This window comes from Mauremys reevesii, linkage group 1 (genome assembly GCF_016161935.1).
Source record: "Mauremys reevesii isolate NIE-2019 linkage group 1, ASM1616193v1, whole genome shotgun sequence".
Taxonomy (NCBI): domain Eukaryota; kingdom Metazoa; phylum Chordata; order Testudines; family Geoemydidae; genus Mauremys; species Mauremys reevesii.
Window position 1 is genome coordinate 15,751,837 of NC_052623.1, and position 27,368 is coordinate 15,779,204.

Genomic DNA, 27,368 nt, shown 5'->3' on the forward strand with positions numbered 1-27,368 from the left:
TTAGCAGTTATATCAAAGATGAATCGAGCTGTTTATGTTTGTATGCGGCACTCATACAGCACACATGCATCTGTTATATAATAAATATTATATGACGATACAATCTAGTATTGCAATAACTTTGCTTGATGTCCTGTGTTGTTTTCTCTCTGTCTTTTGTAATAATGATCTTATTTAGTTCTATTTGATGTCTGTTTTTATAGAAGCTGTGTGATGTTCCCCTGGTGTTATCTGGACCGGTGATCTGCTAGGTCAACCCAATCCTCAACTCTGGGAGCCAGCCTTACCCTGCTCTGCTGTGAGAACCCCACTCCGGGATTGTTCACGCACAGCCTCTAGCATGTAAGCTGCTCCCAGCTACATGAGTGAACACTTTTGGCCAGCTGCTGCTTGGATCGTGCAACCGAATGACACTAGCCAATATCTCTGGTCCCAGACCCAACCCTAGGAACCTCTGTCTTGCAATTTCCAGTTATGCCCACTGAATGCTGCAAGCTTATATGAGTTCGTCAATTTAACAAAGAAATTGATATGTACCAGGCTTGTCTCTGACACACTTCAGACCAAACGCACTGCTTCAGGTAAAACAAACACATTTATTAACTACAAAAGAGATTTTGAGTGATTATAAGTCAAAGCACAACAAGTCAGATTTGGTCAAATGAAATAAAAGCAAAACACATTCTAAGCTGATCTTAACATTTTCAGTGCCCTTACAAACTTAGATGCTTTTCACCGCAGGCTGGCTGGTTGCCCTTCAGCCAGGCTCTCCCCTTTGATCAGCGCTTCATTCGCTTGGTGGTGATGTCTGTAGATGGAAGTGGAAGAGAGGAAGAGCATGGCAAAGGTCTCTCTCTTTTATCATGTTCTTTCTTCCCTCTTGGCTTTGCCCTCCCCCCTTCAAAGTCAGGTGAGCATTATCCCATCATAGTCCCAAACTGACCAAGGGAAGGGGGGTTGATTCACTTGAGAGTCCAAATGCTCCTTCGTTGCTGCCTAGGCCAGTGTCCTTTGTTCCTGTGAGGCTGGGCTGGGTTTGTCCCATACATGCAAAAAAAATAAAAATTTAAGTACATCAGAAGCAGGAAGCCTGCTAAACAACCAGAGGGGCCACTGGATGATCGAGATGCTAAAGGAGCACTCAAGGACGATAAGGCCATTGTGGAGAAACTAAATGAATTTTTTGTATCGGTCTTCATAGCTGAGGATGTGAGGGAAATTCCCAAACCTGAGCCATTCTTTTTAGGTGACAAATCTGAGGAACTCTCTCAGATTGAGGTATCGTTAGGGGAGGTTTTGGAACAAATTGATAAACTAAACAGTAATAAATCACCAGGACCGAACTCAAATGTGGAGGAACTCATGAAGGAACTCAAATATGAAATTGCAGAACTAGTAACTGTCATCTGCAACCTATCATTTAAATCAGCTTCTGTTACCAGATGAATAGAGAATAACTAATGTGAGGCCAATTTTTAAAAAGGGCTCCAGAGGTGATCCTGGCAATTACAGGCCAGTAAGCCTGCCTTCAGTACTGGGAAAACTGGTTGAAACTATAGTACAGAACAAAATGGCCAGACACATAGATGAACATAATTTTTGGGTGAAAAGTCAACATGGTTTTTGGTAAAGGGATACTGGGATAGACAATCTGAACTTCCATGATGTTCTTTAAACAGTTGTATTCATACCCTTCTTTTCTTTTCCTGCTGTTTAACTCAAAGCCAAAGAGAAACTGAAGCAGGGAGGAATGTCGACAATTAGAACCAATGAGACCACCATCTTCAGGGGAAGTTCTGAGTGGCAGTTGGGCCCAGGGTTTTGCAGGTATTTATGTGCCTAACTCCCATTACAATCAAGAGGAGGATCTAGGCCTCAGTGTCTGTGCTGGATCAGGGTTTGTGTGTGAGAGACTATTGCACTGTGGGTCTCTAGTAAAGTCTCTGTTCTGTTTAATTCACCCTATCTGAGGCACCTGGTTCTACAGCTGCCAGAATGGACCCAGCCATGGGGGAGTTAATAGGTCTTCCCTCCACCTTCCCCCAGTCCCAACTGAGAGATACTTTGGAAAAGGCCTCAAAGCTAGGTTGAGGGATCCCTAAAGAGCACGATGGGTGGGGGAAGGATCTACTTAGCAATGTGCTCAAGAAGAAAGATGAGCGAGCAGCCACCCAGAAGCGCCCAGGGAGTGGCCATTTCCACCAGGTAGCAGGAAGTATGTGTGCCGGGGGTGAGGCGGGAGAGACGTACAGGCCACTTTCTCCTGCTCCACAGACAACAAGGTAAGGAGGGTTGTCCCAGGGCTTGTTGGTGGAGGGGGCTGAAGATATAAGGGTGCCCCTGTAGGGAGCTGAAGAACGTTAGTATTATAGTAGCACCAGCTGAGACTGGCCACACTGTTCATACATACAGGGTATGTCTACACTGCAATTAGACATCTGCGGCTGGCATGTGCCAGCTGACTCAGGCTCAGACTCAGGGGTTGTTCAACTGAGCCCCAGCTCTTAGACCCTCCCACCTGGCTCCAGCCTGAGCCCAAATGTCACTGGTTATAAGAACTGAGCTCCCATTAGGGCCCCAGAATAAGCGGCCACTTTGTCAAGTGATCTCAGCACTTTAGGAAGCAGCAGCAGCTCGGTGCTGATCCACATGGCTGAGTGGGGTTGTGTGGAGGGTCACTTGGGCTCCTCTCACTTTTCACATGAAATACCTTAGTCAAACCCACCGGGAAGTGAAACTGCCACCTACAGTACACACCCTCTGCTCCTCCACCCATCACCTTACTGTTACCACAGCCACCGTACTCTACAAAGCACGCTCCATGACCTCAACTCTCACCCCCGGATGCAGCCCTTGACTAAATGATTTTTCCCTAGTCGCGGTGGATATTTGTAGTAGCCTTTGGATGTGTTGGGAGAGGGCAGTTTGGTAAAGGGTTATGTGCAGGAGTGTGGTTCAGGAAGTGATGGAAAGTTGGCATCCATAGCGGTCAGAGTAAAGGTTAATCCACACTGGTTAACCACCTGCTCATAGGGAAAAGCAGGAGTTTATGCCCCATTTTAGACAAAACCTTAACTGGAGTCGCAACCAGGCACCTCCATAATACTATATGTCCCATATATGGTTAACAACCCTTGGTCCTTCCTTTATTACCCGCCCGTGTTCATGGCAACAATGACGTAAGTGCTGCAGTGTGACCTCACTATGCTGTGATTTGAACACTGGCTCAGCTGGCCCTCAGTGTCAGTTGCTTTTACTTTGACAGAAGGAGAGGCTGGGTATTGTGCTGGCTAACGCTGATTTCAGATCCAAGATCTAATCTATTACTGAGTGGACAAAAGTAAGTGGGCTTTCTTACTCCCCATGGCTGTCCTGCCTCTGACAAACAGAGACCCACTTCGCTTAAATTCTGTTTGAAAAGGGTCACCACATTAAATTTGTTTTTTTGGCCCAGAACCTCAAAGGTATTTAGGCACTTAACTCCCACTGAAATCCCTGGAAGTTAGGAGCCTAAATACCTTCGAGAATCTGGGCCTTTGTTCCATTTTATGTTTCTCTTGCTCTGGCATGAAAAGTGCCATCCTAACAGAATTCAGGAGGGAATCCAGCTGTCTGATCAGGGGCTACTTGTGCCCTACCTCTCTCTTACACTCAATTCTTTAGTTCAGCTATAAAAATTGTGGCAGATAGGGAATAACTGCAGAGTTGATATGGCTGCATGCTAAGGTTATATTTCGTTACCCCAGCAGGGATTTCCAGAGATCACTGAGATCCCTAGAAAGACTTGTCCCCTCTGGGAGTCTCTTCTGCTGACCCCTCTCTGGGACCCTGTTCTAGGATCTCACTCCAGGCCCTTGTCCCTGAAGTGGAGAATGAAAGGAAGTGGGTTCTGTTCCAGGCCTCCATTCATCTGAGGGTGTAGATGAGCTCCATATGCATAGACCCCAGAGGACACAATCAGGGGAGTCTCCCACTAACTTCGATGGGCTTGGATCAGGCCCAAATATAGGCACAATAAAAAGATGGCTCCTGCTGTCCCTGCAGCAGAGCATGGAAAGGAGAGGCTCTTTGCTGTGGCATTATTTCCTCCAGGTGCAGAATGGACAGCAGGGGATTTCCACTTCAGTTCCTGGAGATTTAGGGAAGCTGATCCCCATTCTGTGGCCTCACCCTCACAGCTGGCATGGGAGGCAGCAATTGGGCTAGAGACATGGCCTTTAAAATCTGCCTTCAAGTTGATTCTCCATAATTCTCCATCTTGGATGAAGAATAACATTTCCTTCCCCCACTATGGCAGATCATTTTGGTTTTGCGCTGCCCATTCCAATGTTTAAAATTTTCCAGGGTTAGGAAGGAATGAGGAGAAACATATACATGCTCTTTAATTCTTTTGGGGGTGCAATTCTCCCCCGGGCTGAGGGTCAGCAAAACGTCCTGTACCTCTTACATCCCACTTAAACCCAGAGCCTTGGAGAGTGCAATGGAATTCTGCAATGAATGTGAAGAGCTATAATTTTTCCTGCTGTCTCCCATGGAGCACAAGCAGGTAGATTAAAAATTAAATCTTTGAGAGAGGATTTAAGTAATACTGGAGCACAATGCGATATTTTGAATACAGCTAAGCTGTGTGTTGCCCACTAGACTAAGAATATTGCTTGGTGACCATCGAGCCTGTAATCTTAGCTGGGTGAACTTCTGTCTCCATCTTTCTTCATAGCTCAACTATTGGAGGAAACCAATGATTGTGAAATTAGTTAAGAGTCCCAACTTCTAAAGCAAGTAAACTTTAGGCTTAAAATGTGTTGGGTTTTATGGGCCAGATCTTCAGCTGGTATAAATTGACAGCTCCATTGACTTTAATGAAGTATTCTGATTTACAGCAGCTGTGGATGTGACTCAACAAATGTATTATTCAAATGAAACATGTATGCGATGGACAAATGTTCAGTGAGGGGTTTTTTTGGAAGCACCATAACTGAATTTTGGGTTGGCAAATATTGTGATATTTATATGTTTGTTTGGATTTTTAGGTGCTTTATAATTCCACTCTTGGTGGCGTCATTGTGTCAGATTAGTTTTGTCGCCTTTTTTCTCTTTACAAACATTGACTAAGTAACCTTCCTCATCCCTGGGAGGTACAGAAAGGTCAGTATCATCCCTTTTTTGTACATGGGGAAACTGAGGCACAGGGCGGGGAAGTGAGTTGCCCAGCATCACACAGTGAGTGAGTGGCAAAGCCAGGATGAGAAATCTATTTCTGGTTTCCAGTCCCATACTCAAACCATTAGACCACACTGCTTATCCTGTGCATGGTTTTCAGTACATTTATTGACATTATTAAAACAACAAAGTTCCAAACGGAACCCCCAAACCTTTGCTCAAGTCCAGGCCCCTAAGCTGAGGCAGGACCAAGTAGGGTGTGATTCCCTGCTTGAGGAGACATCCCTGCGCTAGCTGTCATCAAGCTAGCGTGTTAAATAGCAGCGTGGCTGCAACAGCACAGGCAGTGGCTTGGGCTCGCCGCCGGAGTACGTACTCATAGGGTCTGGGTGGGGTTGTACTCGGGGTGGCTAGCCCCTCTCACCACTGTCCATGCCATCCTTGCTACAGTGCTATTTTAGCAAGCCAGTGCGAATACATCTATGCAAGCTGGGAATCACACCCCCAGCTGCAAGTGTAGAGATACACTTGGTTGGGGGATTGGCAGGGAGTGCAGGGTCCCAGATTCTCAGAGGTATTTAGGCTCCTAACTGCCATCGATTTCCATGGAAGTTAGGAAACTCCATACCTTTGAGGATCTGGGCCTCAGTTCTCGGGCTCTGCTGTCTGTGGCTCACATTTTTAGCCAGAGGACGACGCATGCATTCTCACTAGCTTCAGCCTGGAAATTGTTCCACAGACAATAAGATTGACTGAAACGAAACTGGCAACCCTTCCTGACGTGCTGCAGAATGGACGTGCACAGCTTGCCAAGGGATGAGGACGACGACGCAGCTGCTGAGGGCACGTCCACCTTGGGAAGTGAGGAACATTCCAGTGGGAGCCAGCGTGAGCCACAGCTGGCTCGAGAAGATACTCAGGATGGCCCAGGCAAGGTCGTTCCTAAGCAGAGTGGGCCCATCCTGAGGTGTCTAAAGCGAATCTGCCAAAAAGCAAAGAAAGACAAGATGCCATATCTCCGAACTGTCACTACAGGTAAAAGGAAAGGCCCCGTTTGGAGGATGCACTAAGGGGTGGGAATGAAGGGAGGCAAACAGTCTCAACCCCCATGTGCTCAAAGATTTGCAGTGATCCCAAAGGCTCTTGGGTTTGTGTTCCACTTAGTGGAAACTGAGGATAAGGCGCAGAAAGTGGGGGGGAAACATGGAAAAGTTGGAGGAGGGGAGAACGCTAGTGGGTAGATGGCGCTCTTCCATGGCTGAGTCTGCACACGGCACGAGGGAAGCCCTCTGTTCTGCACAGGGAGCAGAGATCACTGCTGGAGCTTGGTAAATAAATAATGAGCTAGCGGTAATCAGTCCCAGTACTAATCATCCCGGAATCTGCCAGACACTGGAATGACAGGAGACGGGGTTCCTGATTCCGGACCAACTTGGTAAATGCTGGATCTCCGTGAGGTCCTTCCATCCCCAGTGTGAACACAATACTTACAAGTCCTGGTATAAACACTAGACCCGGGTGACAGTCAGACCCCTTTATTTTTAAGGCTCTTCCAGCACTGGTGGAGGTGATGATGCCCCCAGAGCCTGTATTCCTCTGGGAATCTCTGCCTGCTGGAAGAGAAAAGGCAGCTTCTATTTTTTTTTTTTTTTTTGCTGCTTGGGGTGGCAAAAACCCTGGAGCCGGCCCTGACAATAGGGCCCTGATCTTGGAGGGCCCACAGGCATTACCGTAATAAAAATCTTAAATAACAGCTAGCAACTTACATAGTTTTTAAATGAAAGCTTAGATGCTGCAGAACAAAAAGGCATTAGAAAAAAGAAGCCAATATGCCAGGCCACCGCGGCCCATCCCACGCTGAGCCCTGCTTTAGACCAGTCTAGTTTTAAATGTCTTTAGCCAACGTTTCTCAAATGGTGGGTCTTGACCCCAGGTGATTACACAGAGCAATCAAGGGAGTCAGGAGGCACTGAAAATTGTATTATAACCTAAAGCAAAAATAATCTTGTTCCCCCACTCCCTGCACACCCTTACCCTTCAAGGTCACATATTCTTGGCCAACCTCTCAAAACACACATGCAGGTGAATTCTGTAGGGCTGTCGTTGTTAGCAACAACACATTTCTAACTCTTATAGTGAGTGTAAAGGCAAAAATATTTGACTTTGAATAAGAAGTGGCCAACCTGAAAACCACAGACTTAAGCAATGGGGCTTCCACCGCTTCCCTTGGGAGGATGTTATCCTGGCTATTCCACCCATCACGAGCTCCTAGCTGCTTTCCGATTCTGCCGATGGCACAAAGCAGGATATGTGAACTGAATCCTAATTGCAAGAGCATCAGCCAGTCCTATTCAGCCATATTTGTCTGGCTGATGTTCATGCTATCGGACAAATCTATTGTTTGATTGGCCCTATACAGTACAGTGAGTCCTGGTATTTCTTTGGGTCTGTGCTCATTCATGTCCAATTGGAGAGCACAAGATATTTATTGTGTAATGAATCAATAACATTTATCCAAGAAATAAAGGGAGTAGAGGATGTGACTGGAGTCAGGAGAACTATCTTCTATTCCCAGCTTTGCCAATGACCTGCTGTTTGACTGAGCCAGTGCTATGGTTTCTCCAGCCATAAAAATGGCGGTAATAATACCTGCCCACCTTTAAAACCCATTTGGAGATCCTCCACTGAAAAAACTCCATAGAAGTGCAAAGGAGTCTCATTCTGGGTCTCTCTTATTTTGTTTTTTGTTTTTTTAAGGAATCCCCAATTTGATTCTGATTTTGATCACACCAATCTCTCTTGCTTTGAGAGTCAGTGGCTTATTTTACCAGCATCACAGTTTCCTTCAATTCTCCCTTGATCAAGCAGGATATAGATGTCTAGCCCTACTCAAAACAAACGGTGGGAATCAAACCAATCAAGCCAACAAGCAAAAGATAACCCTACCCAGAGCAGAGATATCTTACCCCAAAAGGTAGACGTGCCAGTGATGCCAGGCTTTCCACTAGGAACTCACTATTGCTCATTGATTTTAGCTGGAAGGAGCTCAGATACTACGGTGATGGGCAGCAGTATACAACCCCAAGACAGACAGACCGTGTCCTTTCTTTGGTTTAAATGAACTGACTTTTGGGCACCAATCAGTCCACGAGTGACACCTCAGAGCACGTTCGTTCCCCTTTAACCAGCAATGGCAGTAATTTCTTTCTTCCTGTCATTCCTTCTTTCTTATTAGTCCCAGATATCTCGCGCATGGAGACTATTTGGGAGGCGGATGAAGGTGGACTTGAGCAGCATGGCTGTGCTATGGAGGGAGCCATGCTCATGCTGGAATCATGGAGAAACACTGTTGACTACTTCAATAGTAACAAAGAGGTATAAACCTTCTCCATCTAATCTGTAAACTAGTGTCCCCTCACGCTGTCTGTCCCACCTGACCCAGCCTGGGACATCCCAGAAGGTTTAGCACATAGGGTCTGACTTCTCTTCAAACCCTTTGCCTACAGCACTCAATCTTTCTTCTTTCACTTACTCCAGACAATCAAAACTCTGGATGCTTTTCTCCTATTATACATATTAGATGCCTTCTCCAGATACATCCCACAAACTCAGTGGTGATCTCATGCCCCGTTTTTTGGTGGTATCCTTGATTTGCAGGGATTTCCCACCACTCTGTGCTAGCTTCAGTAGATCCTTGCCTGGCTGCTCCCCTGCCTCGCACTATCTGTTGGACTCAAGGACGAGACATTTCCACCCAAGGTCTCCCCTGGTGACTGCTCCTCTCTCAGACCTTCACTGACAAAAGAAATGGGTCCAGCTTTGTCGCTTATACACGTGCCAAGGCTGAATTCCTACTCTGGCACTTCACGTGCAGAAGGTGGAGGCCTGCAAGGATTTTAAAAAATCAATACTGGACACTCCAGGCTTGTATTACACTCCCAAGGTTATAGCTTCTTTCTGACCTTGGCTTGGTAAACGCTGCCACCACCCAAATGCAAAAAAACCCCTTGGACCCAGGAAGGAGCACTTGGGAATTCCTCCCTGTGGGTACCCTCAAGCCCTTCATGCCCCCCACTGTCCGGGGAAGAGCTGAGAAAGAAAACAAAAGAAATCAGCTGTGGCCACCAGCTAATTAAACAATACACACAAACCTCTTAGGACACCAGAAATCCAATCCTGTTCTTAAAAAAGGTAAATTTTATTAAAAACAAAAAGGAAGAAAATGCATCTGGAACTTAGGCTTTTTGCTAGATCTTCAAAGAAAACAATTACAAAAATTAAGCATCAAGATAGCTCTCTTGAGGTTCAGCTTAAAGGTTACAAGCAAAACAAAAGTATCTGGGGTTAGCACAGAGGAGATCCACAAGCCCAAATAAAGAAATAAACCTGATCACGTCTAGTTAAACATTCCCTGCCCAATGATTTTTCTCGGTATGGAAGATGAATTTTCATACCTGGTTCCAGCCTTACACAGCATTGCTGCTCTGTGTCCCATCTCCGAAGAACAGACACAGACAAAGAGAAGTTTTTTCCCCATTTTAACAAGTTCTAGCCCTCCCATTGGATCTTTTGATCAGGTGCCCATGCCTTTTCCTTTACCTGGGGAACTCTGTTAACCCTTTACAGGTAAAGCAAGCAGAAAACAGCCACCAAGAGGGACTTTATAGCTAACTGGCTGGCTGGGTGTTCATAAAAGGGAGCTCCCCCCACCCTTCATTTATTACACATGGTCACACTACATCTGGCTACTTGTCCTACAGAAAACAGGCCCTGTGTGGAGTCCTCCACATGCAGTCCCACTGCTGTTCTGCTTGTTCTCCTTGATCCAACCCTTCTCTGAACAAGTAGCTCACACAGGCAGGTCCTACACAATCCATCATTCTGCTGGAAGCCATCAGAACCCTTCTTAGGCTGTCAACTCTTGGGAGCTGGGCCTGTGTCTTCCTTTGTTTGAAGACGCAGCCCAGTATATTGTAGGTGCTGCCTGGATACATCATCATCCTCAACTCACCTCGATTTCTGATCCTGCCTATGCAGAAAACAGTGTGATTTTAAGGGAAAGAGACTATTAATTGCTCTGCAACATCGTTAATTCATCTACCAGGTGTTCCGTGTGGAGGAGTTTTGAATGAAGGTAGAATAGTCTACCCAATAATGTTCTCTGTCTAAATCCTTTTCACCCTGATATATATTTTTTCTCATTTTGGTTTAGGATTTCATTATGAAAAAAAGTTTCTTAAGACTCTTGTCTGTTCTCAGCAAGAGCATCGACTGGCATAACATGCCTGACTTTTTTATTCACAACATTGCATCCGACACTGCGGGAGCCATCGTGGTGAGTAAATAACATACACAGGGTCCGTGTTGTTGGTTGGAAAAGATTGATGACCTGTGGAGAATACTTAGCTGCTAAACCCATGCTAGGGTCCACGGAATCTGGAGCGTTGTAAAGAACTTAGTTGTATACACTGAAGCAATTATTTCAGTGTGTAAAACTGAGGTCAGTGCTGATTGACTGGGATTATTCGTGTGAATGGACAGAGAGAGGATGCTAGTCGGTGGGAAGTAGGAGATGAGTGGACAGAGATGGATGAGGAAATGAGTGAGTGAATTTGTGGCTGGGTAGAAATGGGTGAGATCCCTTTGGACAACAACACTGCCTGAGCAGCTTCATGACCTGGGAGCTCCTCAATCAGAAAGGAAGATCCTGGGTTTCGGCTGGGCTCCTTGTTACTTTTGGAATGTCTGATGTCCCTTTAGCTGGGGATTTATTGGAGACTCCGGAGGAGCCTGTGGCTAATTTAGCCTTTTTTGAGGCCTCCAGAGTTAGCGGTGATGCCAGGGCTTTGTATAACCTCCTCAATGAATGTGTGAGGGAGTAGGACTGACGCTGGGAGAACTTGTGTCTCATTTACTATGTTTGCTCCTTTGTGACTTACAGGAGATGATTAAGAAAGAACCCCGGGACTCTCTCTCCAGCACCATACGGCTCCAGGCCATGGCCACCATTATCGACCTGAGGTAACGGGACTTCTCATTTAACTGCCCAGGTTTCACAACTGGCTTCTCACTCCGTGCTTGGTGGGACCAGAGTTGCCAATAGCAGTCCCTCACCTCGTGCCTTTTTCTCCTTAGATGCTGAGGACTCTTTGGGGAGGAGCTGGGGGTCTATTGCATGGCTGACTGATGATTTTCTGCCCAGTAACATTGTAATCCTCTTTACTCCACACGTGTATCAAAGCCAAGAGCCTCTGCAGACGTTTTGAGATGATTTTCTTTCTGAAGGTGTCAGCTGAATCATTTCCTTCACTCTTTTGTGTAGCGTTTCTGAGCCGGATTTACTATTCGGGTCGCCTGTCCCTGCCCTCCCGTGCTTTTCCTGTATCCTATTACTCTTTGCCAGGGTCTTAGTCTTCTACATTGTTCCTGTTCGCATGATCTTGTTCTCTTGTATAGTCCAGATGTCTCTTAGTCTCACTCTCCTTCAACATAACCCTCAGTTCATGTCCTCACCATCTGATGCCTCCGTTACGCTTCAGCGCCTCAAAGTCCAATCCAGGCTTCTTCCTTTTACCAGCAAAAAGCACGTGGTGAAGGCCATGGGCTCCCACCAGAGAAGGGTCCTGCTGAGAACATTCCTCAAGAGCGTGTTTTCCCTGCCACTCCTCACGACATTGCAGGCGCAAGGAGTAATCAGGGATACAAGTGCCCAGTACACAAAGGTAACTCAAGAATGGCTGCCTGTTACTTACTTTGGGCCCATATGGGTGGTATGTGACTACACTGTCAGCGAAATTTCTCATGGAATGCCATTGTGGAGTATCAGCTGGGGACTTTAGCCCCGGTGACGTGGCCCTGGTCATTCGTCCCATGCGTACAGCAAGTAGCTGCCACGTTCCCAATTATGAAAATGATCCGTCCGTTTTCAATTTACTAGGGAACTACTCGGGATCCCAATCTGGGTGGTGAAGCTAGAATGAGGCCTGTTGAATGAGGAAAATGTACTTAGTGCTTGGCCCAGAAATGGGGCTGGCTATTGTTTGATCACTGACCAGGTATTTCTGGTGTGTGGCACAACAATCCCCTCCCACAGCTAGGTCCTCTTGCATGAAGGAGCTGAATAAAGTTGGAGTCCTGCTGCACTCGATACAGCCACATTTTCAGCCTGAACTTTACTTTGGTCCCTACTTTTGACCTGCAATTATTTGCAGTTACACCTTAGCTCATGTGGGCACCTGAATTACCTGATTTCACACGTAAATCCAGTACTTTGGCATCAAAGCGATCAGCTTGATGGGTGAAAAGAACAGTAAGAGCAAAGCTGCGGCTACAAATTGTGGGTGTAAACATGGTGGCAAATCTTTAAACATCTGACCCGTACTGTCAGAGCTGCTAAAGCTTTCAGTGCCTGCACTTTTTAATTCTGAAAAGCCACATATGGCCCTAAAGTTGAGTGGAGAGAAATTACAGACACCGGACCGAATTCACTACCAAAGTCAATAGAATTTAGAACACTTAATTTGCCTCCCATCCTGCATGCTCACATGTGCTCTCTCTAACCAAATCATTGGAGTGAATAGTGTCCAAGACCTAGAGGAGTAAAGGGCAAAGACAAGGTGATCTAGTTATTAGAGTGATATTTATTTCTAACGTTAAAAAAATCTCATTTCAATGTAGGACTTTCTTTTGCTATAACATTTTCCTTACTCTCTGATAAGGGCTTTGCTGCATGTTATCTTCCCAAGGGAGGCATTGATGAGTTAATTACATCAGGTTTTGGGGACGATTTGGAAGATTAATGATAAGAAAAGGGTAATTTATACTGCAGATGTCTCTCTCTTATCAGTTTCCTTTGGTTTATAATGGAAATGAGGCAGGGATGTAATGATGCATCTGGCTTTCTGGGTGATTGTCAAGAGCACAGCTTTGAATCACATCAGGCCAATATCAGTTGAAACATGAGGCTAGTTTTCTCCAGATTCCTGAAGGATTCACTGCCCAGAACAAATCTAAATATGGTTTCTCTTGCGCTCATGGCACCCACATTATTAAATAAGTGAAGCAGCTAATTATTTAGCAGCTATTGTGTACAAGAAGTATGGGCCAGACCCTTAGTTGGTATGAATCAGTGTAGCTTCACGCCTGCTGATGGAGCTATGTCAATATGCACTCATTGAGGATCTGGCCTTATCTTTATAGACCTTGTCTTAGGACCAGGTCTGAACTATAAATTCTATGCATTTATGACTTGGAAGCCAGAAAGGCCCATTAGATCATCTAACCCAGGGCTGGCCAACCTGAGCCTGAGAAGAAGCCAGAATTTACCAATGTACATTGCCGAGGAGCCACAGTAACGTGTCAGCAACCCCCCATCAACTCCCCCACCCCACTCCCAGCGCCTCCCACCCTCTGGCAGCCCCGCTGATCAGCACCTCCCCCTCCCTCTCCGTACCTCCCAATCAGCTGCTTCGTGGCATGTGGGAGGCTCTGGGGGGGAGGAGAGATGGCACTGCAGGCTCAGGAGAGGGGGCAGGAAGGGGCAGAGTGGGGGCAGAGCCTGTGGCAGTCAGGGGTTGAGCAGTGAGCAGCACCCCCGGGCACATTGGAAAGTTGGTGCCTGTAGCTCCAGTCCCGGAGTGGTGCCTATACAAGGAGCCGCATATTAACTTCTGAGAAGCCGCTTGTGGCTCCGGAGCCACAGGTTAGCCACCCCTGATTTAGCCTGATTTCTTGTATAATAACGGCCAAAGAATTTCACCCTGTGATTCTTGCCTCAAGCCCATAAGATAAATTATTTGTATAATCCACAACTCTGTGGCACTTGAGCATAACGGTTCCCCCTCCTTTCAGGCTCTCTTCATTGGAACATTGCAGACCCTCAACGAGATGCTCCAGAGTCTGATTGTAGAAAATCCAGTTCCGTCTGAGCTAGAGAGGATCTTGCAGGTAAACAGGATCTGGAGATGCCGGTTGGAGGATGGTAAGGTAGGGAAGAGGTACAGGAAAATCTTGTTAAGAGCTTGTGAGGGAAAGGAGAGTTAAGGAAAGAATGGAGTGCCCCATCTCCACAGGGTTCTCCTGGGTGGAACCCTGTGTTCTGCTATTAGGTCATATGTGACACGGTTCATGCAGCACGGGGGAGTCTTCTATTTCCATCGGTGAGGTCTGACAATCTCCTCCATTGTTACCCTAAGTTTCTCTCCTGTCCTTTCCAAATGAGGACGTTATTCCCTTTACTGCCCACCATTGCCACTCCTGATGCAATTGCATGGGTCGCTGCCAGGACTCTAGTCCCCCGTGAGGGCTGGCACTTGGCCTCCACAGAACTCCCAGCTCCAGCTATCCCACAGTGAGAGCCTGCAATGGGAACCAAGACTGCCGCTAACTACAGAGCATGAGGACGGGCCCAACGTCTGCAGTCATGAAAGAACAGAAGTTTTCCTCCAGCTGCTCTGATTTTGCTGAATGAAATGCTGGATTGTGTGGCTTGTCCAGAAAAGACTTGGCCCTTCCCTTCCTTACATAGGACCCAATCCTGCATCCATTAAGGGCTCGATCCAGTGCTCATTGCAATCAAATGGGGGCCTTCCCGTTGACTTCAATGGGCATTGGATCAGTCCCTAGATCAATGTCAAAACTTTCATTGACTTCAGTGGGTGTGTGACTGGGCCCTTAGAGAGAAATGCCCTTTGCTTTCGTTCGAAGAGAAGAATTCCATGTGTATTTTGAGTCTGCACGAAGCAGGCGCAGCCTGTATCTGTAAGAGTGAGATGATTCAGCCAGAATAAAGATTATCCTTTGGGGATCACTGGTATACACCCTTTCCCCCTGTTATTTTTAACCTCGCTTGTTTTTCCTGCAGCTCATGGAGTCCTGGATGCAGTCCAGGGAAGAGTGCCTGCGGGTGAGGGCTGTATGGAGCAGCTTAATGCTCCTAAACTTCGTGGCCACAGAAGTCAAACTGGATGTGAGTAACTCTTGACTTCTAGTGACCTGATTGCAAACTAGTCCTCCAGGGCACTCTCCCACGCCAGAGAAACTTCCTGCTTAGAAGTATGTTGGCGGGCCCCACAATGCAATGCTCCCCAGCAGGCAGGGGAAAAACCGATCTCCTGGCTCCTCCATCATCCTAACTGAGATGGGTTGGTGTCTGATACACTTGGAAAATAAATCCAGTGCCCCTGGAGGAATAGGCCACCTCTTTCCAGTGCAGGAAAGACAGCTAACAAAGGGCACAGGAATAATGGGTTTTTCTATGGTTGGATTTAATGAATTTCAGAGAAAAGAGATTTCAAAATCCTAGAGACTGAAGACATTTCATCCCCAGCTGGTTCCCTGTTTGCCTCCATTCCTCATCCTAGTTCCATATGATAATTCCCTCTTGTGGAGCTGCAGGAAGAGGCCTCTCCATTCCAGCCCACCTCAGCCATTACAGATCATTGTGATCCTGATCTTGCTCCCACTGAAGTCTGTGGCAAAACTCCAGTGGACATCTGTGGTGCGGGACCGAGCCCTATAGTCTTCTTCTGGCTCCCAAGCCTCTTCTGAAGAGGGAGAGCTGAGGATCACGCCCCATTATAGACAGGGACGGTGTGGATATAGGTTCCTTGTCTAGGAGACACAGCCTGTTTTACCTGCAGTGGTAATGGATTCCTCCTCTCCTCTTTTGTACAATTAGGAAGCGTCTCCGTTCACCAGGCTCGGACACCTGGTTGCAGTGCTGGGGATCCGCTGTGGGGATCCCGTCAAGGCGGTCAGCTCAAAGGCAGCAGAGGGTGTTCATCACCTCGTCTCTATTGCGTGGCACCAAAAGAGTAAGAGAAGCACTGATGAGCATCTGAACCCCCCTTCTGGGAGCTAAACGCTAGAGGCTTTCTCAGGCAAAGCTCCCATTCAGGATAGTGCCTGAGTAACGAGTAGAGCATCTGGCTCAGTATTTATTCCTTACGTTCCTTTGACCAGAGCACTGTTTTTTTGTGGATCTAGCAACAAGCGTCTGACAGCCATCCCGTAATTCTAGCCCGGACTTTCAAAGAAAGGGAAGGGGAGGGGGAAATACAGAGAAAGGCCACACACATTATCGCAAACTGAGGCTGGTAGAGCTCATTCTGTCAGTGGGAATGGGAAGGGTCAGTGGGACACGATGATAGGGGATTAAACGCCATCAGACCAGTTAGATCAGTTTGAGATGCCTGTACCCCGAACGCCCCAGAACTGTGATGGCTGTTGGAAATCTGGATCCAAATTTGGGGCTTGATTCATGGCTGTGTTAATCCACTTCTATGCCACTGAAGTGTTTTGGCTAGATTCCAGTCACCACTGGATAGAGCCACTTTACTCTGTAGGTCAAGGCCCTGATCCAGCACAACATATACACACATCTGTAACTTTCTTCAGGCGAAGAGTCCCACGGAAGTCCCTGGGATTATTCATCTGCTTAGAATAATGTACGTGCTTAAATGCTTTTCTGGATCAGAGCCAAGCAAAGGGCTTTGTCCAGTAAAGAGGGCTGGGAACAGAAGCCGGGAAGCAGAATGGAAAGTGAAGAGTGTTATTAACGTGTATTTCAGCTGCACAGTTGGACAGAAAGAACGTGGAATGCACTGAACAGAGGAACAAGGAATTTCTGGCTGCTTGGAGCCCCACTGTGGTTCACAACAGCCCCTCCAGGATCGCGGAGGTAATCACATCCTGGCAGGAATGGCCGTTCTACACTGTCAAGTATCAGAGGGGTAGCCGTGTTAGTCTGGTTCTGTAGAAGCAGCAAAGAATCCTGTGGCACCTTATAGACTAACAGATGTTTTGCAGCATGAGCTTTCGTGGGTGAATACCCACTTCTTCGGATGCAAGCAGAAGTTTTGCAAGCACGAAAGCTCATGCTGCAAAACTTCTGTTAGTCTATAAGGTGCCACAGGATTCTTTGCTCGTTCTACACTGGTGTCAGTACAATACGGTATCGCAGAGCTCCAAACTACTTCCTGTCCCTGGATCGCCCATCTCTATTGTGAATGGCTTACCTGGGAATTACAGCTCCTGCCCTTACCCGTGGCTAGAAATGACATGCTCAGGAAGAAACAAGATGGGTGAGGTCCAATTTTTTTATTGGATCAACTTCTGTGGGTGAAAGAGACAAACTTTTGAGCCATACAGAGCTCTTCTTCAGACAGAGACAGAAGAGCTCTGCATAACTCAAAAGCTGGTTTCTCTCACCACCAGAAGTTGGTTCAATAAAAGATATATTACCTCCCCCACCTTGTGTCTCTAATATCCTGGGACCGACACGGCTACAACAGTGAAGACAAGACAACAAATGCTCTCTAGCAAGTGGTTCTCAACCTTTCCAGATTATTGTACCTCTTTCAGGAGACACTGATTTCAGTCCCAGGTGGCGGGGTTCAGTGGTAAGGTGGCCAGGTGCCTGGTTTTCAACCGGAAAATCCGATTGAAAAGGGGATCTGATAGTGTCCGGTCAGAGTGACTGACTGGACACCAAAAGTCCAGTTACTGCGGGTTAGGGAGGTGGGGAGGTGCCAGGTCATCACCCGCGCCAGCCCCTGCTCAGCCGAGGTCACCTCCTACCCACATCATGCGGCTGCAGCTCCCAGCAGGCAAGTTGCTCCTGACCTGGGCGGGGAAGAAGGGAAGAGCAGTGAGCAACAGCGGGAGGGGAGAAGAGGCCCAAATGGGGGACACGGCTTCAGGGGGAAGAGGCGGGGCAGAAGAGATCCAGCGCTCCTGCACGAATGTCCAGTTTTTAAATATTACAAAGTGGGCGACCCTAGGCAGTGGGCTTGGCTTGGGCTTCAGCTTCTGCATGTATCTTAGATTTGCGGGGTCCCTGCTTGCCACCCCCTCATGGCGACCCTGCCCTTGTGACCCGCCCTAAACGCATCCCGTGACCCCCCTCTGGGGGTTGCGACCCCCAGATTGAGAAACACAGGTATAGTGTAAAGAGCAATATAAACAAGTCAGTGTCTGTATGAAATTTTAGTTTGTACTGACTTCACTAGTGCTTTTTCTGTAGCCTGTTGTAAAACTAGGCAAACATCTAGATGAGTTGATGTACCCCCGGAAGATCTCTGCGTACCCCCAGGGGTACACGTATCCTTGGTTGTGAACCACTGCTCTAGCAGATGGGTTCTCAACCTGGGGGCCACAGCCACCCTGCTCTCTCCTTATTGCCAAATGGGACAGGGTCCTGGCAAGTTTGGAAGGGGACTCTGGGACAGGGCCGCCCAAAGGGGGGGGCAAGAGGGGCAATTTGCCCCAGGCCCCAAGCCCCACAGGGGCCCCCACCAGAGTTTTTCAGGGCCCCTGGAGCGGGGTCCCTCACTCGCTCCAGGAGGCCCAGAAAACTCTTGTGGGGCCAGGCGCAGGAGCTTCTTCTGCTCCTGGTCTTCGCCGGCGGGGGGTCCTTCCGCTCCGGGGCGGAAGGACCCCCCGCTGGCGAACTACCGCCGAAGATGGAGCGGGACCCGCCGCCGAAGTTCAGCTGGGTCTTCGGCAGTAATTCGGCGGCGGGGGGCCCTTCCATTCCGGGACCCGCCGCCGAAGTGCCCCGAAGACCCGCGGCGGGGGCCCCCCTCCGCCAAATTACCGCCGAAGACCGGGCTGCACTTCGGCGGCGGGTCCGGCTTCGGCGGTAATTCGGCGGCGGGGGGGGCCCCACCACGGGTCTTCGGGGCACTTTGGCTGCGGGTCCCGGAACGGAAGGGTCCCCCGCCGCCAAAGACCCCGGGCCCCCGGAATCCTCTGGGCGGCCCTGCTCTGGGAGGGTCCTAGCATAGGAAAGGGAGTGTTTGGGATGTTGGGTGGTTAGAACTTTGGGTTGTTAGAAGCTGTGACAACGAGGTCTATACTATATAGGCTTGATCCCAAACCCGTTGAAGCCAATGGAAGTCTTTCCACGGATTTCAGTGGTCTTTGAATCAGGCTGCAAGCCAGGAAGTGTGGTGATGGTGTCGTAATCAGGACTTGGGTGCTGTATTTATGCTGGGAGGTGTTGTAGGAGGGTATCACATACAGTCTCAGTCAAAGACTGAGTACTGTGGGAGTCATTACTAATATTGCTACATGGATCCTGCAATTCCTGATCTTTCAATGGTGACCCTTGCACTTCGTGCACGGCAGCACTCTTAGGTTGGCCACTGTAATGGTTTAACTAGGTCTCTTGCCTCACTGTGAGTGATACGGTTTCGCAGCAGAAGCCTCATCAGCCACTGGGGCCCTGTAATACAAAGAACTAAAACAGAGTCCCTGAGAAGCTGGAGAGGACCTGCAACCCCCAGACAGGGCTTTCTCTGGGCTCCCAGTAGTTATCAGCTCCCCGTGGAATCAGGAAGAGGCCTTTTGTAAATTACACTTTTTCCTGTATGCTTCAGCTCTTTGGAATCTATTTTAACCCAAGAGAGAGGACAGATTTCATTCTGACTGTTATGGATGGCCTGACGGATCACTGCAACAATAACTGCCAGCCCACCGCAGAGGGATTGCTGTCTGCCATGCTGAACAGTGGTGGGATGAAGGTGGAGAAGGTATGAGGCACTGCTGCTGAGAGGGACGGAAACTAGAATTCCCAGTGCTGGGAACAGTCATAAATTCAGAGAGTTTAAGGCCAGAAGGAACCAGCAGATCTTCTAGTCTGATTCCTGTATATTGGAAAACATAATCCCAACTATACATACAAATGGAGGGGGTCTAAATCAGCTGTTACCACTCAAGGGTGGAGTCATCATGGACAATTCTCTGAAAACAGCCACTCAGTGTGCAACGGCAGTCAAAAAGGCTACCAGAATGTTAGGAAGCATTAGGAAAGGGATCAATAATAAGACACAAAATATCATATTGCCTCTGTATAAATCCATGGGACACCTACACGTAGAAATTCATGAATGGTGTGGAGAAAGTAAATAGGGAAGTTTTATTTATCCTTTCACACACACACACACACAAACCTGGGTTAATACAAACCTAAGGAAATATTTCTTCACACAACACAACTCGTAACTTGTTGCCAGGGGATGTCATGAAGGCCAAAAGTATAACCAGGTTCAAAAAAGAATTAGAGAAGTTCCTGGAGGACAGGTCCATCGATGGCTATTAGCCAAGGTGGTCAGGGATGCAGCCCCATGCACAGGGTGTCCCTAAACCTTCTGATTGAAACTGGGACTGGATGACAGGGGATGGATCACTCGATAAATTGCCCTGTTCTGTTCATTTCTTCTGAAGCATCTGGCACCGGCAGAAGACAGGATACTGGGCTAGATGGACAATTGGTCTGACCCACTATGGCCATTCTTATGTTACCCCTGTATTCTGCATAGACAGGATTCATCTCCTTTGAGCCATTGATATGTGGCCTTTGCGACAACATACCTTGTAAGGCTCTGAAACAAGCCCTGGCAATAATATAGGAAATTGTGACTTTTAGGCAAACCCTAGAGGCGAACCCTGATTCTCCAGGGATGCTGAGGCTCCCTCTTGCCCCAGCTGCAGGATGGAATGAGAGTCTTGTCCCGTCTCATCTGGTTCCCTCTCTCTCAGGCAGCAGACCTTGTGGCTGGGGTTTGCAGCCGGTTGGATTCAGTCCAGCAGCCCAGCTCCAGGACAGTGATGATGAAGTTAGTGGCTCTGCTGGCTGGCGAGGCGGAGCATCTGGACCCAGTGATCTCATGCCTTCTGGACCACTCCTTCCCTACAGACAGGTACTAAATGCCTCCACTCTTCAGGCCGCATGTGATCCTTTGAGGCCGTAAATGAGAACCTCACCACTGAACACATTGTTCACTCTTACTAAGATAAGGTATAAAGCACTGACTGTTGAAGACTGAATCTCCGCTCTCTACATGGGGCAAATTACCTGCCCTCTCCTCCTGATGGCGCTTCTCTTTTCAGCCACAAACCACAAAGAGAGAAATCCGCCTGTCAGAGATTGCTCTCCCCCATTCCCTGAATGTGTCTCCCCATGTGCAAGGCAGGAGCTCTCATTCCCAGTCCCCCTCTCTCGGCCCCTGGTACTTGTTAGAGATCTGCCTGTGGGAGGGGTTTTCAAAAGCACAGTCCCCCCCAACCTACGGTCACTGCTCATGGGTCCTGGAGCAGGGGGTGGATTTAAGTATGTGTTCTTGAGTTCACTGTACCTTTGCTACTCTGGCTGGCAAGCACAGAGCTCGTTCCTCTGTTCTCCTTCACCTGAACGTACAGATAGTTATCCTAGGTGGAACTGTTGCTGTCTGAAGCATATTTGTGTTTGGGCAGGAAAAGTTGAGCAATAGTGATTACGCAAAGCGTGGTTTAATGATGGATGGTCCCAAGCGGTGAGTTCCAAAAACAATCCATATCAGAGGACTCCACTGAAACCCTCCCTCGCACAGTTGTTGACTGAGCGCTGCGGAGATCTGAGCCACGCTGCTGCATTCCCCCTCCCTTTTTTTAAAAAAAGGGAATTTAATGCTGGTGAAAGGTGCCCCATTGACACCCTTGGACAATGAGGACCACAGCTGCAGCCCAGGAAGTGACAATGCAAGCTTCCTCCGCACTGCCTCTAACAATACTCTGAGCTCATAGCTGGAGAGGCTGCCATCTAGGCAAGAAAGGCTCATTCAGCCTCTATGTCCCGTTCAATCCCTGAACCTACCAACAATGGCCAAGTGTGGTAGTTGACTATGTAACATGGACAGCGTGCACTGAGCACTGGTCCGAGACCCTTAGTTCATTTCATATAGGACATCTGCTGCCAGAGAGGCTGTATTGGCCATTAGCCATCAGCCTCTCGGTATTAGCCGTCAGCCAGTAACAGGTCATGACCAGTTGAGGCCAGATTCACACTGGCAGCCTGGAGCTGAAATGCTCCATATCCTGTGCCAGTGAGTCTCAATCTGAGGTCCATGGAGTCCTTGTTCATGCTCCACATTGAATTGCACAAGCTCTGGGAACTGGACTGCTGGGCAGGGAGTTGGCTCCACAGGAGGATTTCTCTTACAAAGAGATTACATTGGCGAAGAGGTTTAATAGCTTTTCTCCTAAGCCATCCGGTCCCTCATGTTGCCGTATTTCTGAATTTCTAGAAATTTGGCCGAGCTGTGGCAGTTCCTATCTGCTGACCCGGCCCTCAGAGAACAGGTGATGGAGAACCTGGTTGTGAAGCTGCAGAGTCACCACAGCTCTGAGCACCAAGCCTCTCACATGTCTGCTGCCGTAAGTCACTGTTCGAACATCCATAGTGCCATACAATTAAATCTATCCTATGTCTCTGGGTCACAGGGCAGACTCACCACCAACACGCCTCTTCATGCCAGGACATGATGTTGCAGGGCTTATTCCACACTGGTGTCCCCTTGTCCAGCCTCCTGATTCTGCAACACTCCACAGAGTCCATGGTCTGGCCCTCTTGCCACCTCACCTCCTCCAGGATTAACAGAAAAGTCCAATATGGGAAAAGCCAACATGTGGTGGCCTCTGTGCCAGGCCCTCAGCCTCCATCTGAGACCCACCATTCTTGGTCTCTTAGTCCTGAGGTCGGTACTTTGCCTCTTGCTGGGGAACCCAGACCTGACCTCTGCTCTGGGTTCCAGCCCAGGGACCCCATGTTAGGCTGCTAAGGTCTGTTCCTTCAATCCCTCACCACTTCCCTGAGCTGCTTCTCCCTTTTTCCTGCTTGTTAGCAACTCCCATGGGTCTGCAGCTTCTGCTTTTCCTGCCCTGGATTTGTGGCTCCTTGTGACTTCTTCCCACCCAACTTCTGAGGAGCTTCCTCAAAGCTGCTCCCAGCTTCTCTGGCAGCAGCTGGGCTGTGTTTCAAACAGTCCTTCTGGTTTCCCTCCATAAGGCAGGAGTCCCCGCCCCCTAGCCCTCCTCCTGGAGGTGGCATTTGCTTCAGGCAGTCCTTCCACCTCTCCTTCAGGCAGGACCCCCTTAGTCTTCTCCTTTATGCTGGGTTGTAAGTTAGCCAGCTGTGGGGCCTTAGCCAGATTCTCTTGGTCGCCCTTTTTGCCCAGTCAGTCCTCAGGCTCAGAGGGTTCAGGCATAGGTGCTGGAACTGGGGGAACGGGTGTGCTGCAGCACCCCTTGGCTGGAAGCAGTTTCCATCATATACAGGGTTTACAGTTTGGTTCAACGGCTCTCAGCACCCCCACTATACAAAGTGTTCAAGCACCCCTGAGTTCAGCCTCCTCCTGCTGGTGTTGTCTCTTCTAGGAGGGAGGAGGCAGCATGTATGCTGATCCCCTTCCTATAGCTCATCCCAATTCACTGGGAGAGAGAGGAGTCCTGGCCGCCCCACTTTGCAAGGCTCCTGGTCCCAGGTCCTTACAGAAACATAACAGGAGTTCCTCCTGAACAAGACTTATTCCTTGGACCACTTCTTAGTCCAGACATCCAGATATCAGACATCTCAAAATCTTACAGGGCCAGGCCACATGACAAGGGTGGGCTGACCCCTAGCACCGGTACCTTTACGGGGCAGACTATCCACTCCGTTTTGGGGCTACTGCATAATGTCCTGACAACCTCTTGGGGGTGGGTTCCATTCATCACATCCATGTTGGAGCTCAGAGAAACCCCTGTGATGCTGTCTGCCCTGGTGCCAGCTCAGGATAGGGTTGCAGGCTAATTCACTAATATGCTAATAGAAATCAAAGGAGTGTCAAAGGGTGTTGTAGTGTAATCAGGCCAGTTCACTTGTGTGCTTGTTTAGTTCAAAGGAAAAGTTAAAGGAAACAAATGAACTTGATGTGTAAACTTTATGAAAACGAATGAAAGATTCTTGTTTGCTATTACATTACATTGGCATCGTGTATATCCCTGTAATTAAATTACCCATCAAACGCAATTGGAGCCTTGGAAATGTAAATGAAGAAGACTGCTCACTCCAAAGCAAGGGCTGTTGTGTTTGAGAATGGGAATTCACAGACTAAGTCTGAATTTCCTACTCATCAAAACCCACTTGGGTAAAGACACTGTTCAGATTGGCTTCTGGAAAAGCTATAGAATAGATGTCAAGGAATGATCCTGTATCTCTGACTGTTTGGACTCTTACAGGGAAGGTATCAAATGCAAAATGGAGATCCCCAGAAACATCTGGGTTCCTGAACAAACTTTTGGGAAACCAAGAGATTACTACATCTCTGCTATCATTTGGGATTTACACATTTTGACTCACCTGTTAATGTATTTTACCTGCTTTAACCTCTCAATAACTCTCATTTCTTTTTCCTAGCTAATAAATCTTTAGTTAGTTTACTAGAGAATTGGCTGCCAGTTTTGTTTTTGGTGTGAGATCCAGAGTACCAATTGACCTGGGGTAAGTGACTGGCCCTTTGGGGTTGGGAGTAACCTGATGTGGTGTGATTTTTGGTTTTAATAACTTTCAATCACAAAGTTCAGTTTGTCTGGGTGGCAAGATAGGCTGGAATGTCTAAGAGCACTGTCTGTGGTAAGACTGTCCATGGTAAAACTGGTACAGTAATCCAGGAATGCACAATTGTTACTGGCTTTGTGAAATCCAGTTATAGAATATACCACCAGTTTGGGGTGCCTGCCCTGTGTTATGACAGTCTGACCTAAGACTGGCACTCACAGTTGTGAACCACTCCAGAGAGCGTGACAATTGGCGTAGTCAGCACAGGATTCACATGCCACAGGTCAATTGGGCTTAAAGATCATAACCCAAACGCTATTTAAAGTTTAAATTTGATATTGAGAGTTTTAAGGGTTAAAGATGAGTTACAATGGGTGAATCACAATCCTATGAGAGTCTTGACTCGAAAGAACTTGAAAAATTATGGAAAGAAAGGGGGCTATCGGTTAAGAAGAAAGCCCCAGAACACAAACCGAGAGTTTTGCTCATGGACTTTGACCAAAAAGCAGGGTCTCAGCCCTCCTATACCCCAGATGCAGAAGAAATGGCCCCTCTGGGGCACGTGGAAGCCAAGAAACAACGCAAGCATGAAAGAATGACAGTGGAAGTCCAAATGAGGGAGAAGAAAGATGCCGAGGAAGCCAGTGAAAGAGCCACTCTTCTCTTCATTAATTTATTCTCTGCCACTCTTAGTCCCATGAGGCATTACCCCCAACCCCCACCCCAAGCATGCTGTCTCTGCTGCCCCTGCAGGTTAGGAAGCTCTGTGAGATCCGAAATTGAAGCTAGGTCCCCTGTGTGGCAATGCAACCTAGTGTCACCAGGCTTCACAAGGCAAAGCCTTCAAACTGCCAGTGCCCGGCTTCCCCCGCCCTGCTGCTCAGGGCAGTTTAACTCGGTTTGTTTCTCCATGAATCAGGGGAGTTTCATAGCACATAAGCAGGAAGTCCTGAGAACTGACGCAGGAGTTCCAAGTAAGCTTGTGTCTCCCTTGTGCCCTCTTCAGGCCACATGCGCCCTCTATGAGATGATCTCGGTGAGCAAGTCCAAAGATGTCACAAACCGCCTCTATCCTCAGCTGCTAATGGCGCTTCTTGTCGAAATCCATTTCAGCCTGGGACAGAGCCTGCCAGGGGATAAGGTCTCTGGAAGGGAAAGCAGTCGGCAGAGCATCCACACCAGGTACTGCGCCTACTGTAAAGTCACGGGTCTAATTACATGGACAGTCATAGTTCTCTTCTCCAGCTCTCATGTGGCCCCTGAAGGTTTTCCATAACTCTCTCTAATTCTGAGGGAGTTAGCAGGCAGGGCTTAGGGTGCAAGGGTGTCTCTCAGTGGTAAATGACATACCGACCTATGCACTGCAGAGGAAGTAGAAAGACTGTCCCAACAGCTCTGGGGAGAAATTGGTGGGAGCCAATTTGCCAGTGTGTCAAAGGCATGTGGGTCCGACACTAAAGGGCTGAAGTTCTCCTGTTCTGTGACATTGACATGCCCTAGTGCTGATGTGCAATTGTCTGTAGGATTTGCTCAAAACTCTTTATCTTTCTTCATATTATTAAATTGTATTACCCTAGTGGCTAGGAACCCCAGTCACGAACCTGCGCCTTCCTAAGCTCTACTTAAACCATTTGTGTGTCTTTCCACACCCTGAGCTTTCCATCAAGTGACTCCGTCGCTCCCGGGCAGACCTACCACGAGGGGGCGCCTGGCACTCAGTCACGCTGGTGTGTTGTTTGAATCTAGCACTGCAGTGGAGGCTGTAAAGATGCTGCTGCTCAATGTGGGCTGCCGTTTCAAGCTGACTGTTATGGAGAAGGAGCACGGCTGGATCCTTCTACAAAGCCCCAGAGATCACCTCCATGGGGTGAGCCTGCTGGCCAGGTAATACACAAGTGTTTTCCATGCAGTCGCTGCTGCTAGCTGGGGCAATTCCAGAATTAAACATTCCTCACTTCTGGGCTGCCGTGCGGCCCCAAGCTGACCCCTCACCCCCTTGTTGCAGAATGTGCTTCTCCCCTTACTAACAAAGGTATTTCTGCTTTCTGGCACAGAGCCATGTTGCACTATGCTTGCCCTGAGACCACAAGGATGCTGCTGGACCTAGTGATCCCGCTCCTCGACAGAGGTGATAAGAAGCACAGGCTGACCACGATGGCCTTCTTTGTAGAAGTAAGTTTCATTAGCTGATGGGAGCAATTGGGTCCTGTGTCCTAGATTAGTGAGCAACTCCTTAAATCAAGGCTTTGAGACTCATTATTGCGCTACATAAATGATGAGCTTTATTGATCATGTCCACACTGCCAGGTGTCCAGGCAGCACTGACTAGGCTCCCCCAGTCCTGTCCCAGCATGCTCTGCGCTCAGTGTAAAATCTGAGATGGATCCTTTAGGGGATCATTGGTTGCTCCAAAGTTGTGGTCAGGAGCCTGATGCGAATATCCAAGAAACTAAGGTTCTGTAGAACAGCATCAGCCTGGACTCTCCCGAAAGGGAGCTGGGTCTCCTGTCGGCATCAGCCTTTCTGCAGGTCCATGAAAGGTTCCTCTCTGCGAAGTCACTAAGGAAAAGCAAAGAGGGGCATTGAGAGTGGGTATGGAGGAGAGAGGATCTTGATAAAAGCTCCCCCAGATGCAGGATCATTAGCTCTGAATGCAGTGAGCAATCTTTAACCTTCTCTATTGATGGGTTAGTTAGCGGCACATCACCAGGAATGAGGGGGCTCTATAGTCCATCGCTAGATTGTCTTCCCCATTTCCATGGTTTCTGTCTGGCTAGTTCCTATTGACAATTTTCATGGATTGTCTCCTCATCTAACTCCTTACGGGCTGGGGTTTAATTCTCTCCTCACC

The 27,368-nt window shown here is 48.2% G+C and overlaps 1 protein-coding gene across 10 annotated transcripts in view; it reads left to right on the top strand.

Annotated features, from left to right (window-relative positions):
• The first annotated feature begins 3,221 nt into the window (after positions 1-3,221).
• The window catches only part of LOC120395173 (maestro heat-like repeat-containing protein family member 7), a 37,617-nt gene continuing 13,470 nt past the window's right edge, over positions 3,222-27,368 (top strand). For 6 of the 10 annotated variants that reach the window (XM_039519357.1, XM_039519349.1, XM_039519365.1 and 3 more), the window contains exons 1-17: positions 3,222-3,340; positions 5,031-5,145; positions 5,900-6,195; positions 8,396-8,535; positions 10,373-10,495; positions 11,102-11,181; positions 11,738-11,882; positions 14,011-14,106; positions 15,023-15,127; positions 15,839-15,974; positions 16,731-16,840; positions 19,542-19,694; positions 20,704-20,864; positions 22,227-22,356; positions 25,524-25,699; positions 26,264-26,401; positions 26,572-26,689. In XM_039519357.1, coding sequence (XP_039375291.1) covers positions 5,952-6,195; positions 8,396-8,535; positions 10,373-10,495; positions 11,102-11,181; positions 11,738-11,882; positions 14,011-14,106; positions 15,023-15,127; positions 15,839-15,974; positions 16,731-16,840; positions 19,542-19,694; positions 20,704-20,864; positions 22,227-22,356; positions 25,524-25,699; positions 26,264-26,401; positions 26,572-26,689 — 2,055 coding nt within the window. In that variant the 5' untranslated portion in view covers positions 3,222-3,340; positions 5,031-5,145; positions 5,900-5,951. Of the gene's footprint in view, positions 3,341-5,030; positions 5,146-5,845; positions 6,196-8,395; positions 8,536-10,372; positions 10,496-11,101; positions 11,182-11,737; positions 11,883-14,010; positions 14,107-15,022; positions 15,128-15,838; positions 15,975-16,730; positions 16,841-19,541; positions 19,695-20,703; positions 20,865-22,226; positions 22,357-25,523; positions 25,700-26,263; positions 26,402-26,571; positions 26,690-27,368 lie in introns of all 10 variants that reach the window. The other 4 variants (XM_039519390.1, XM_039519396.1, XM_039519382.1 and 1 more) reach the window with 4 other exon arrangements.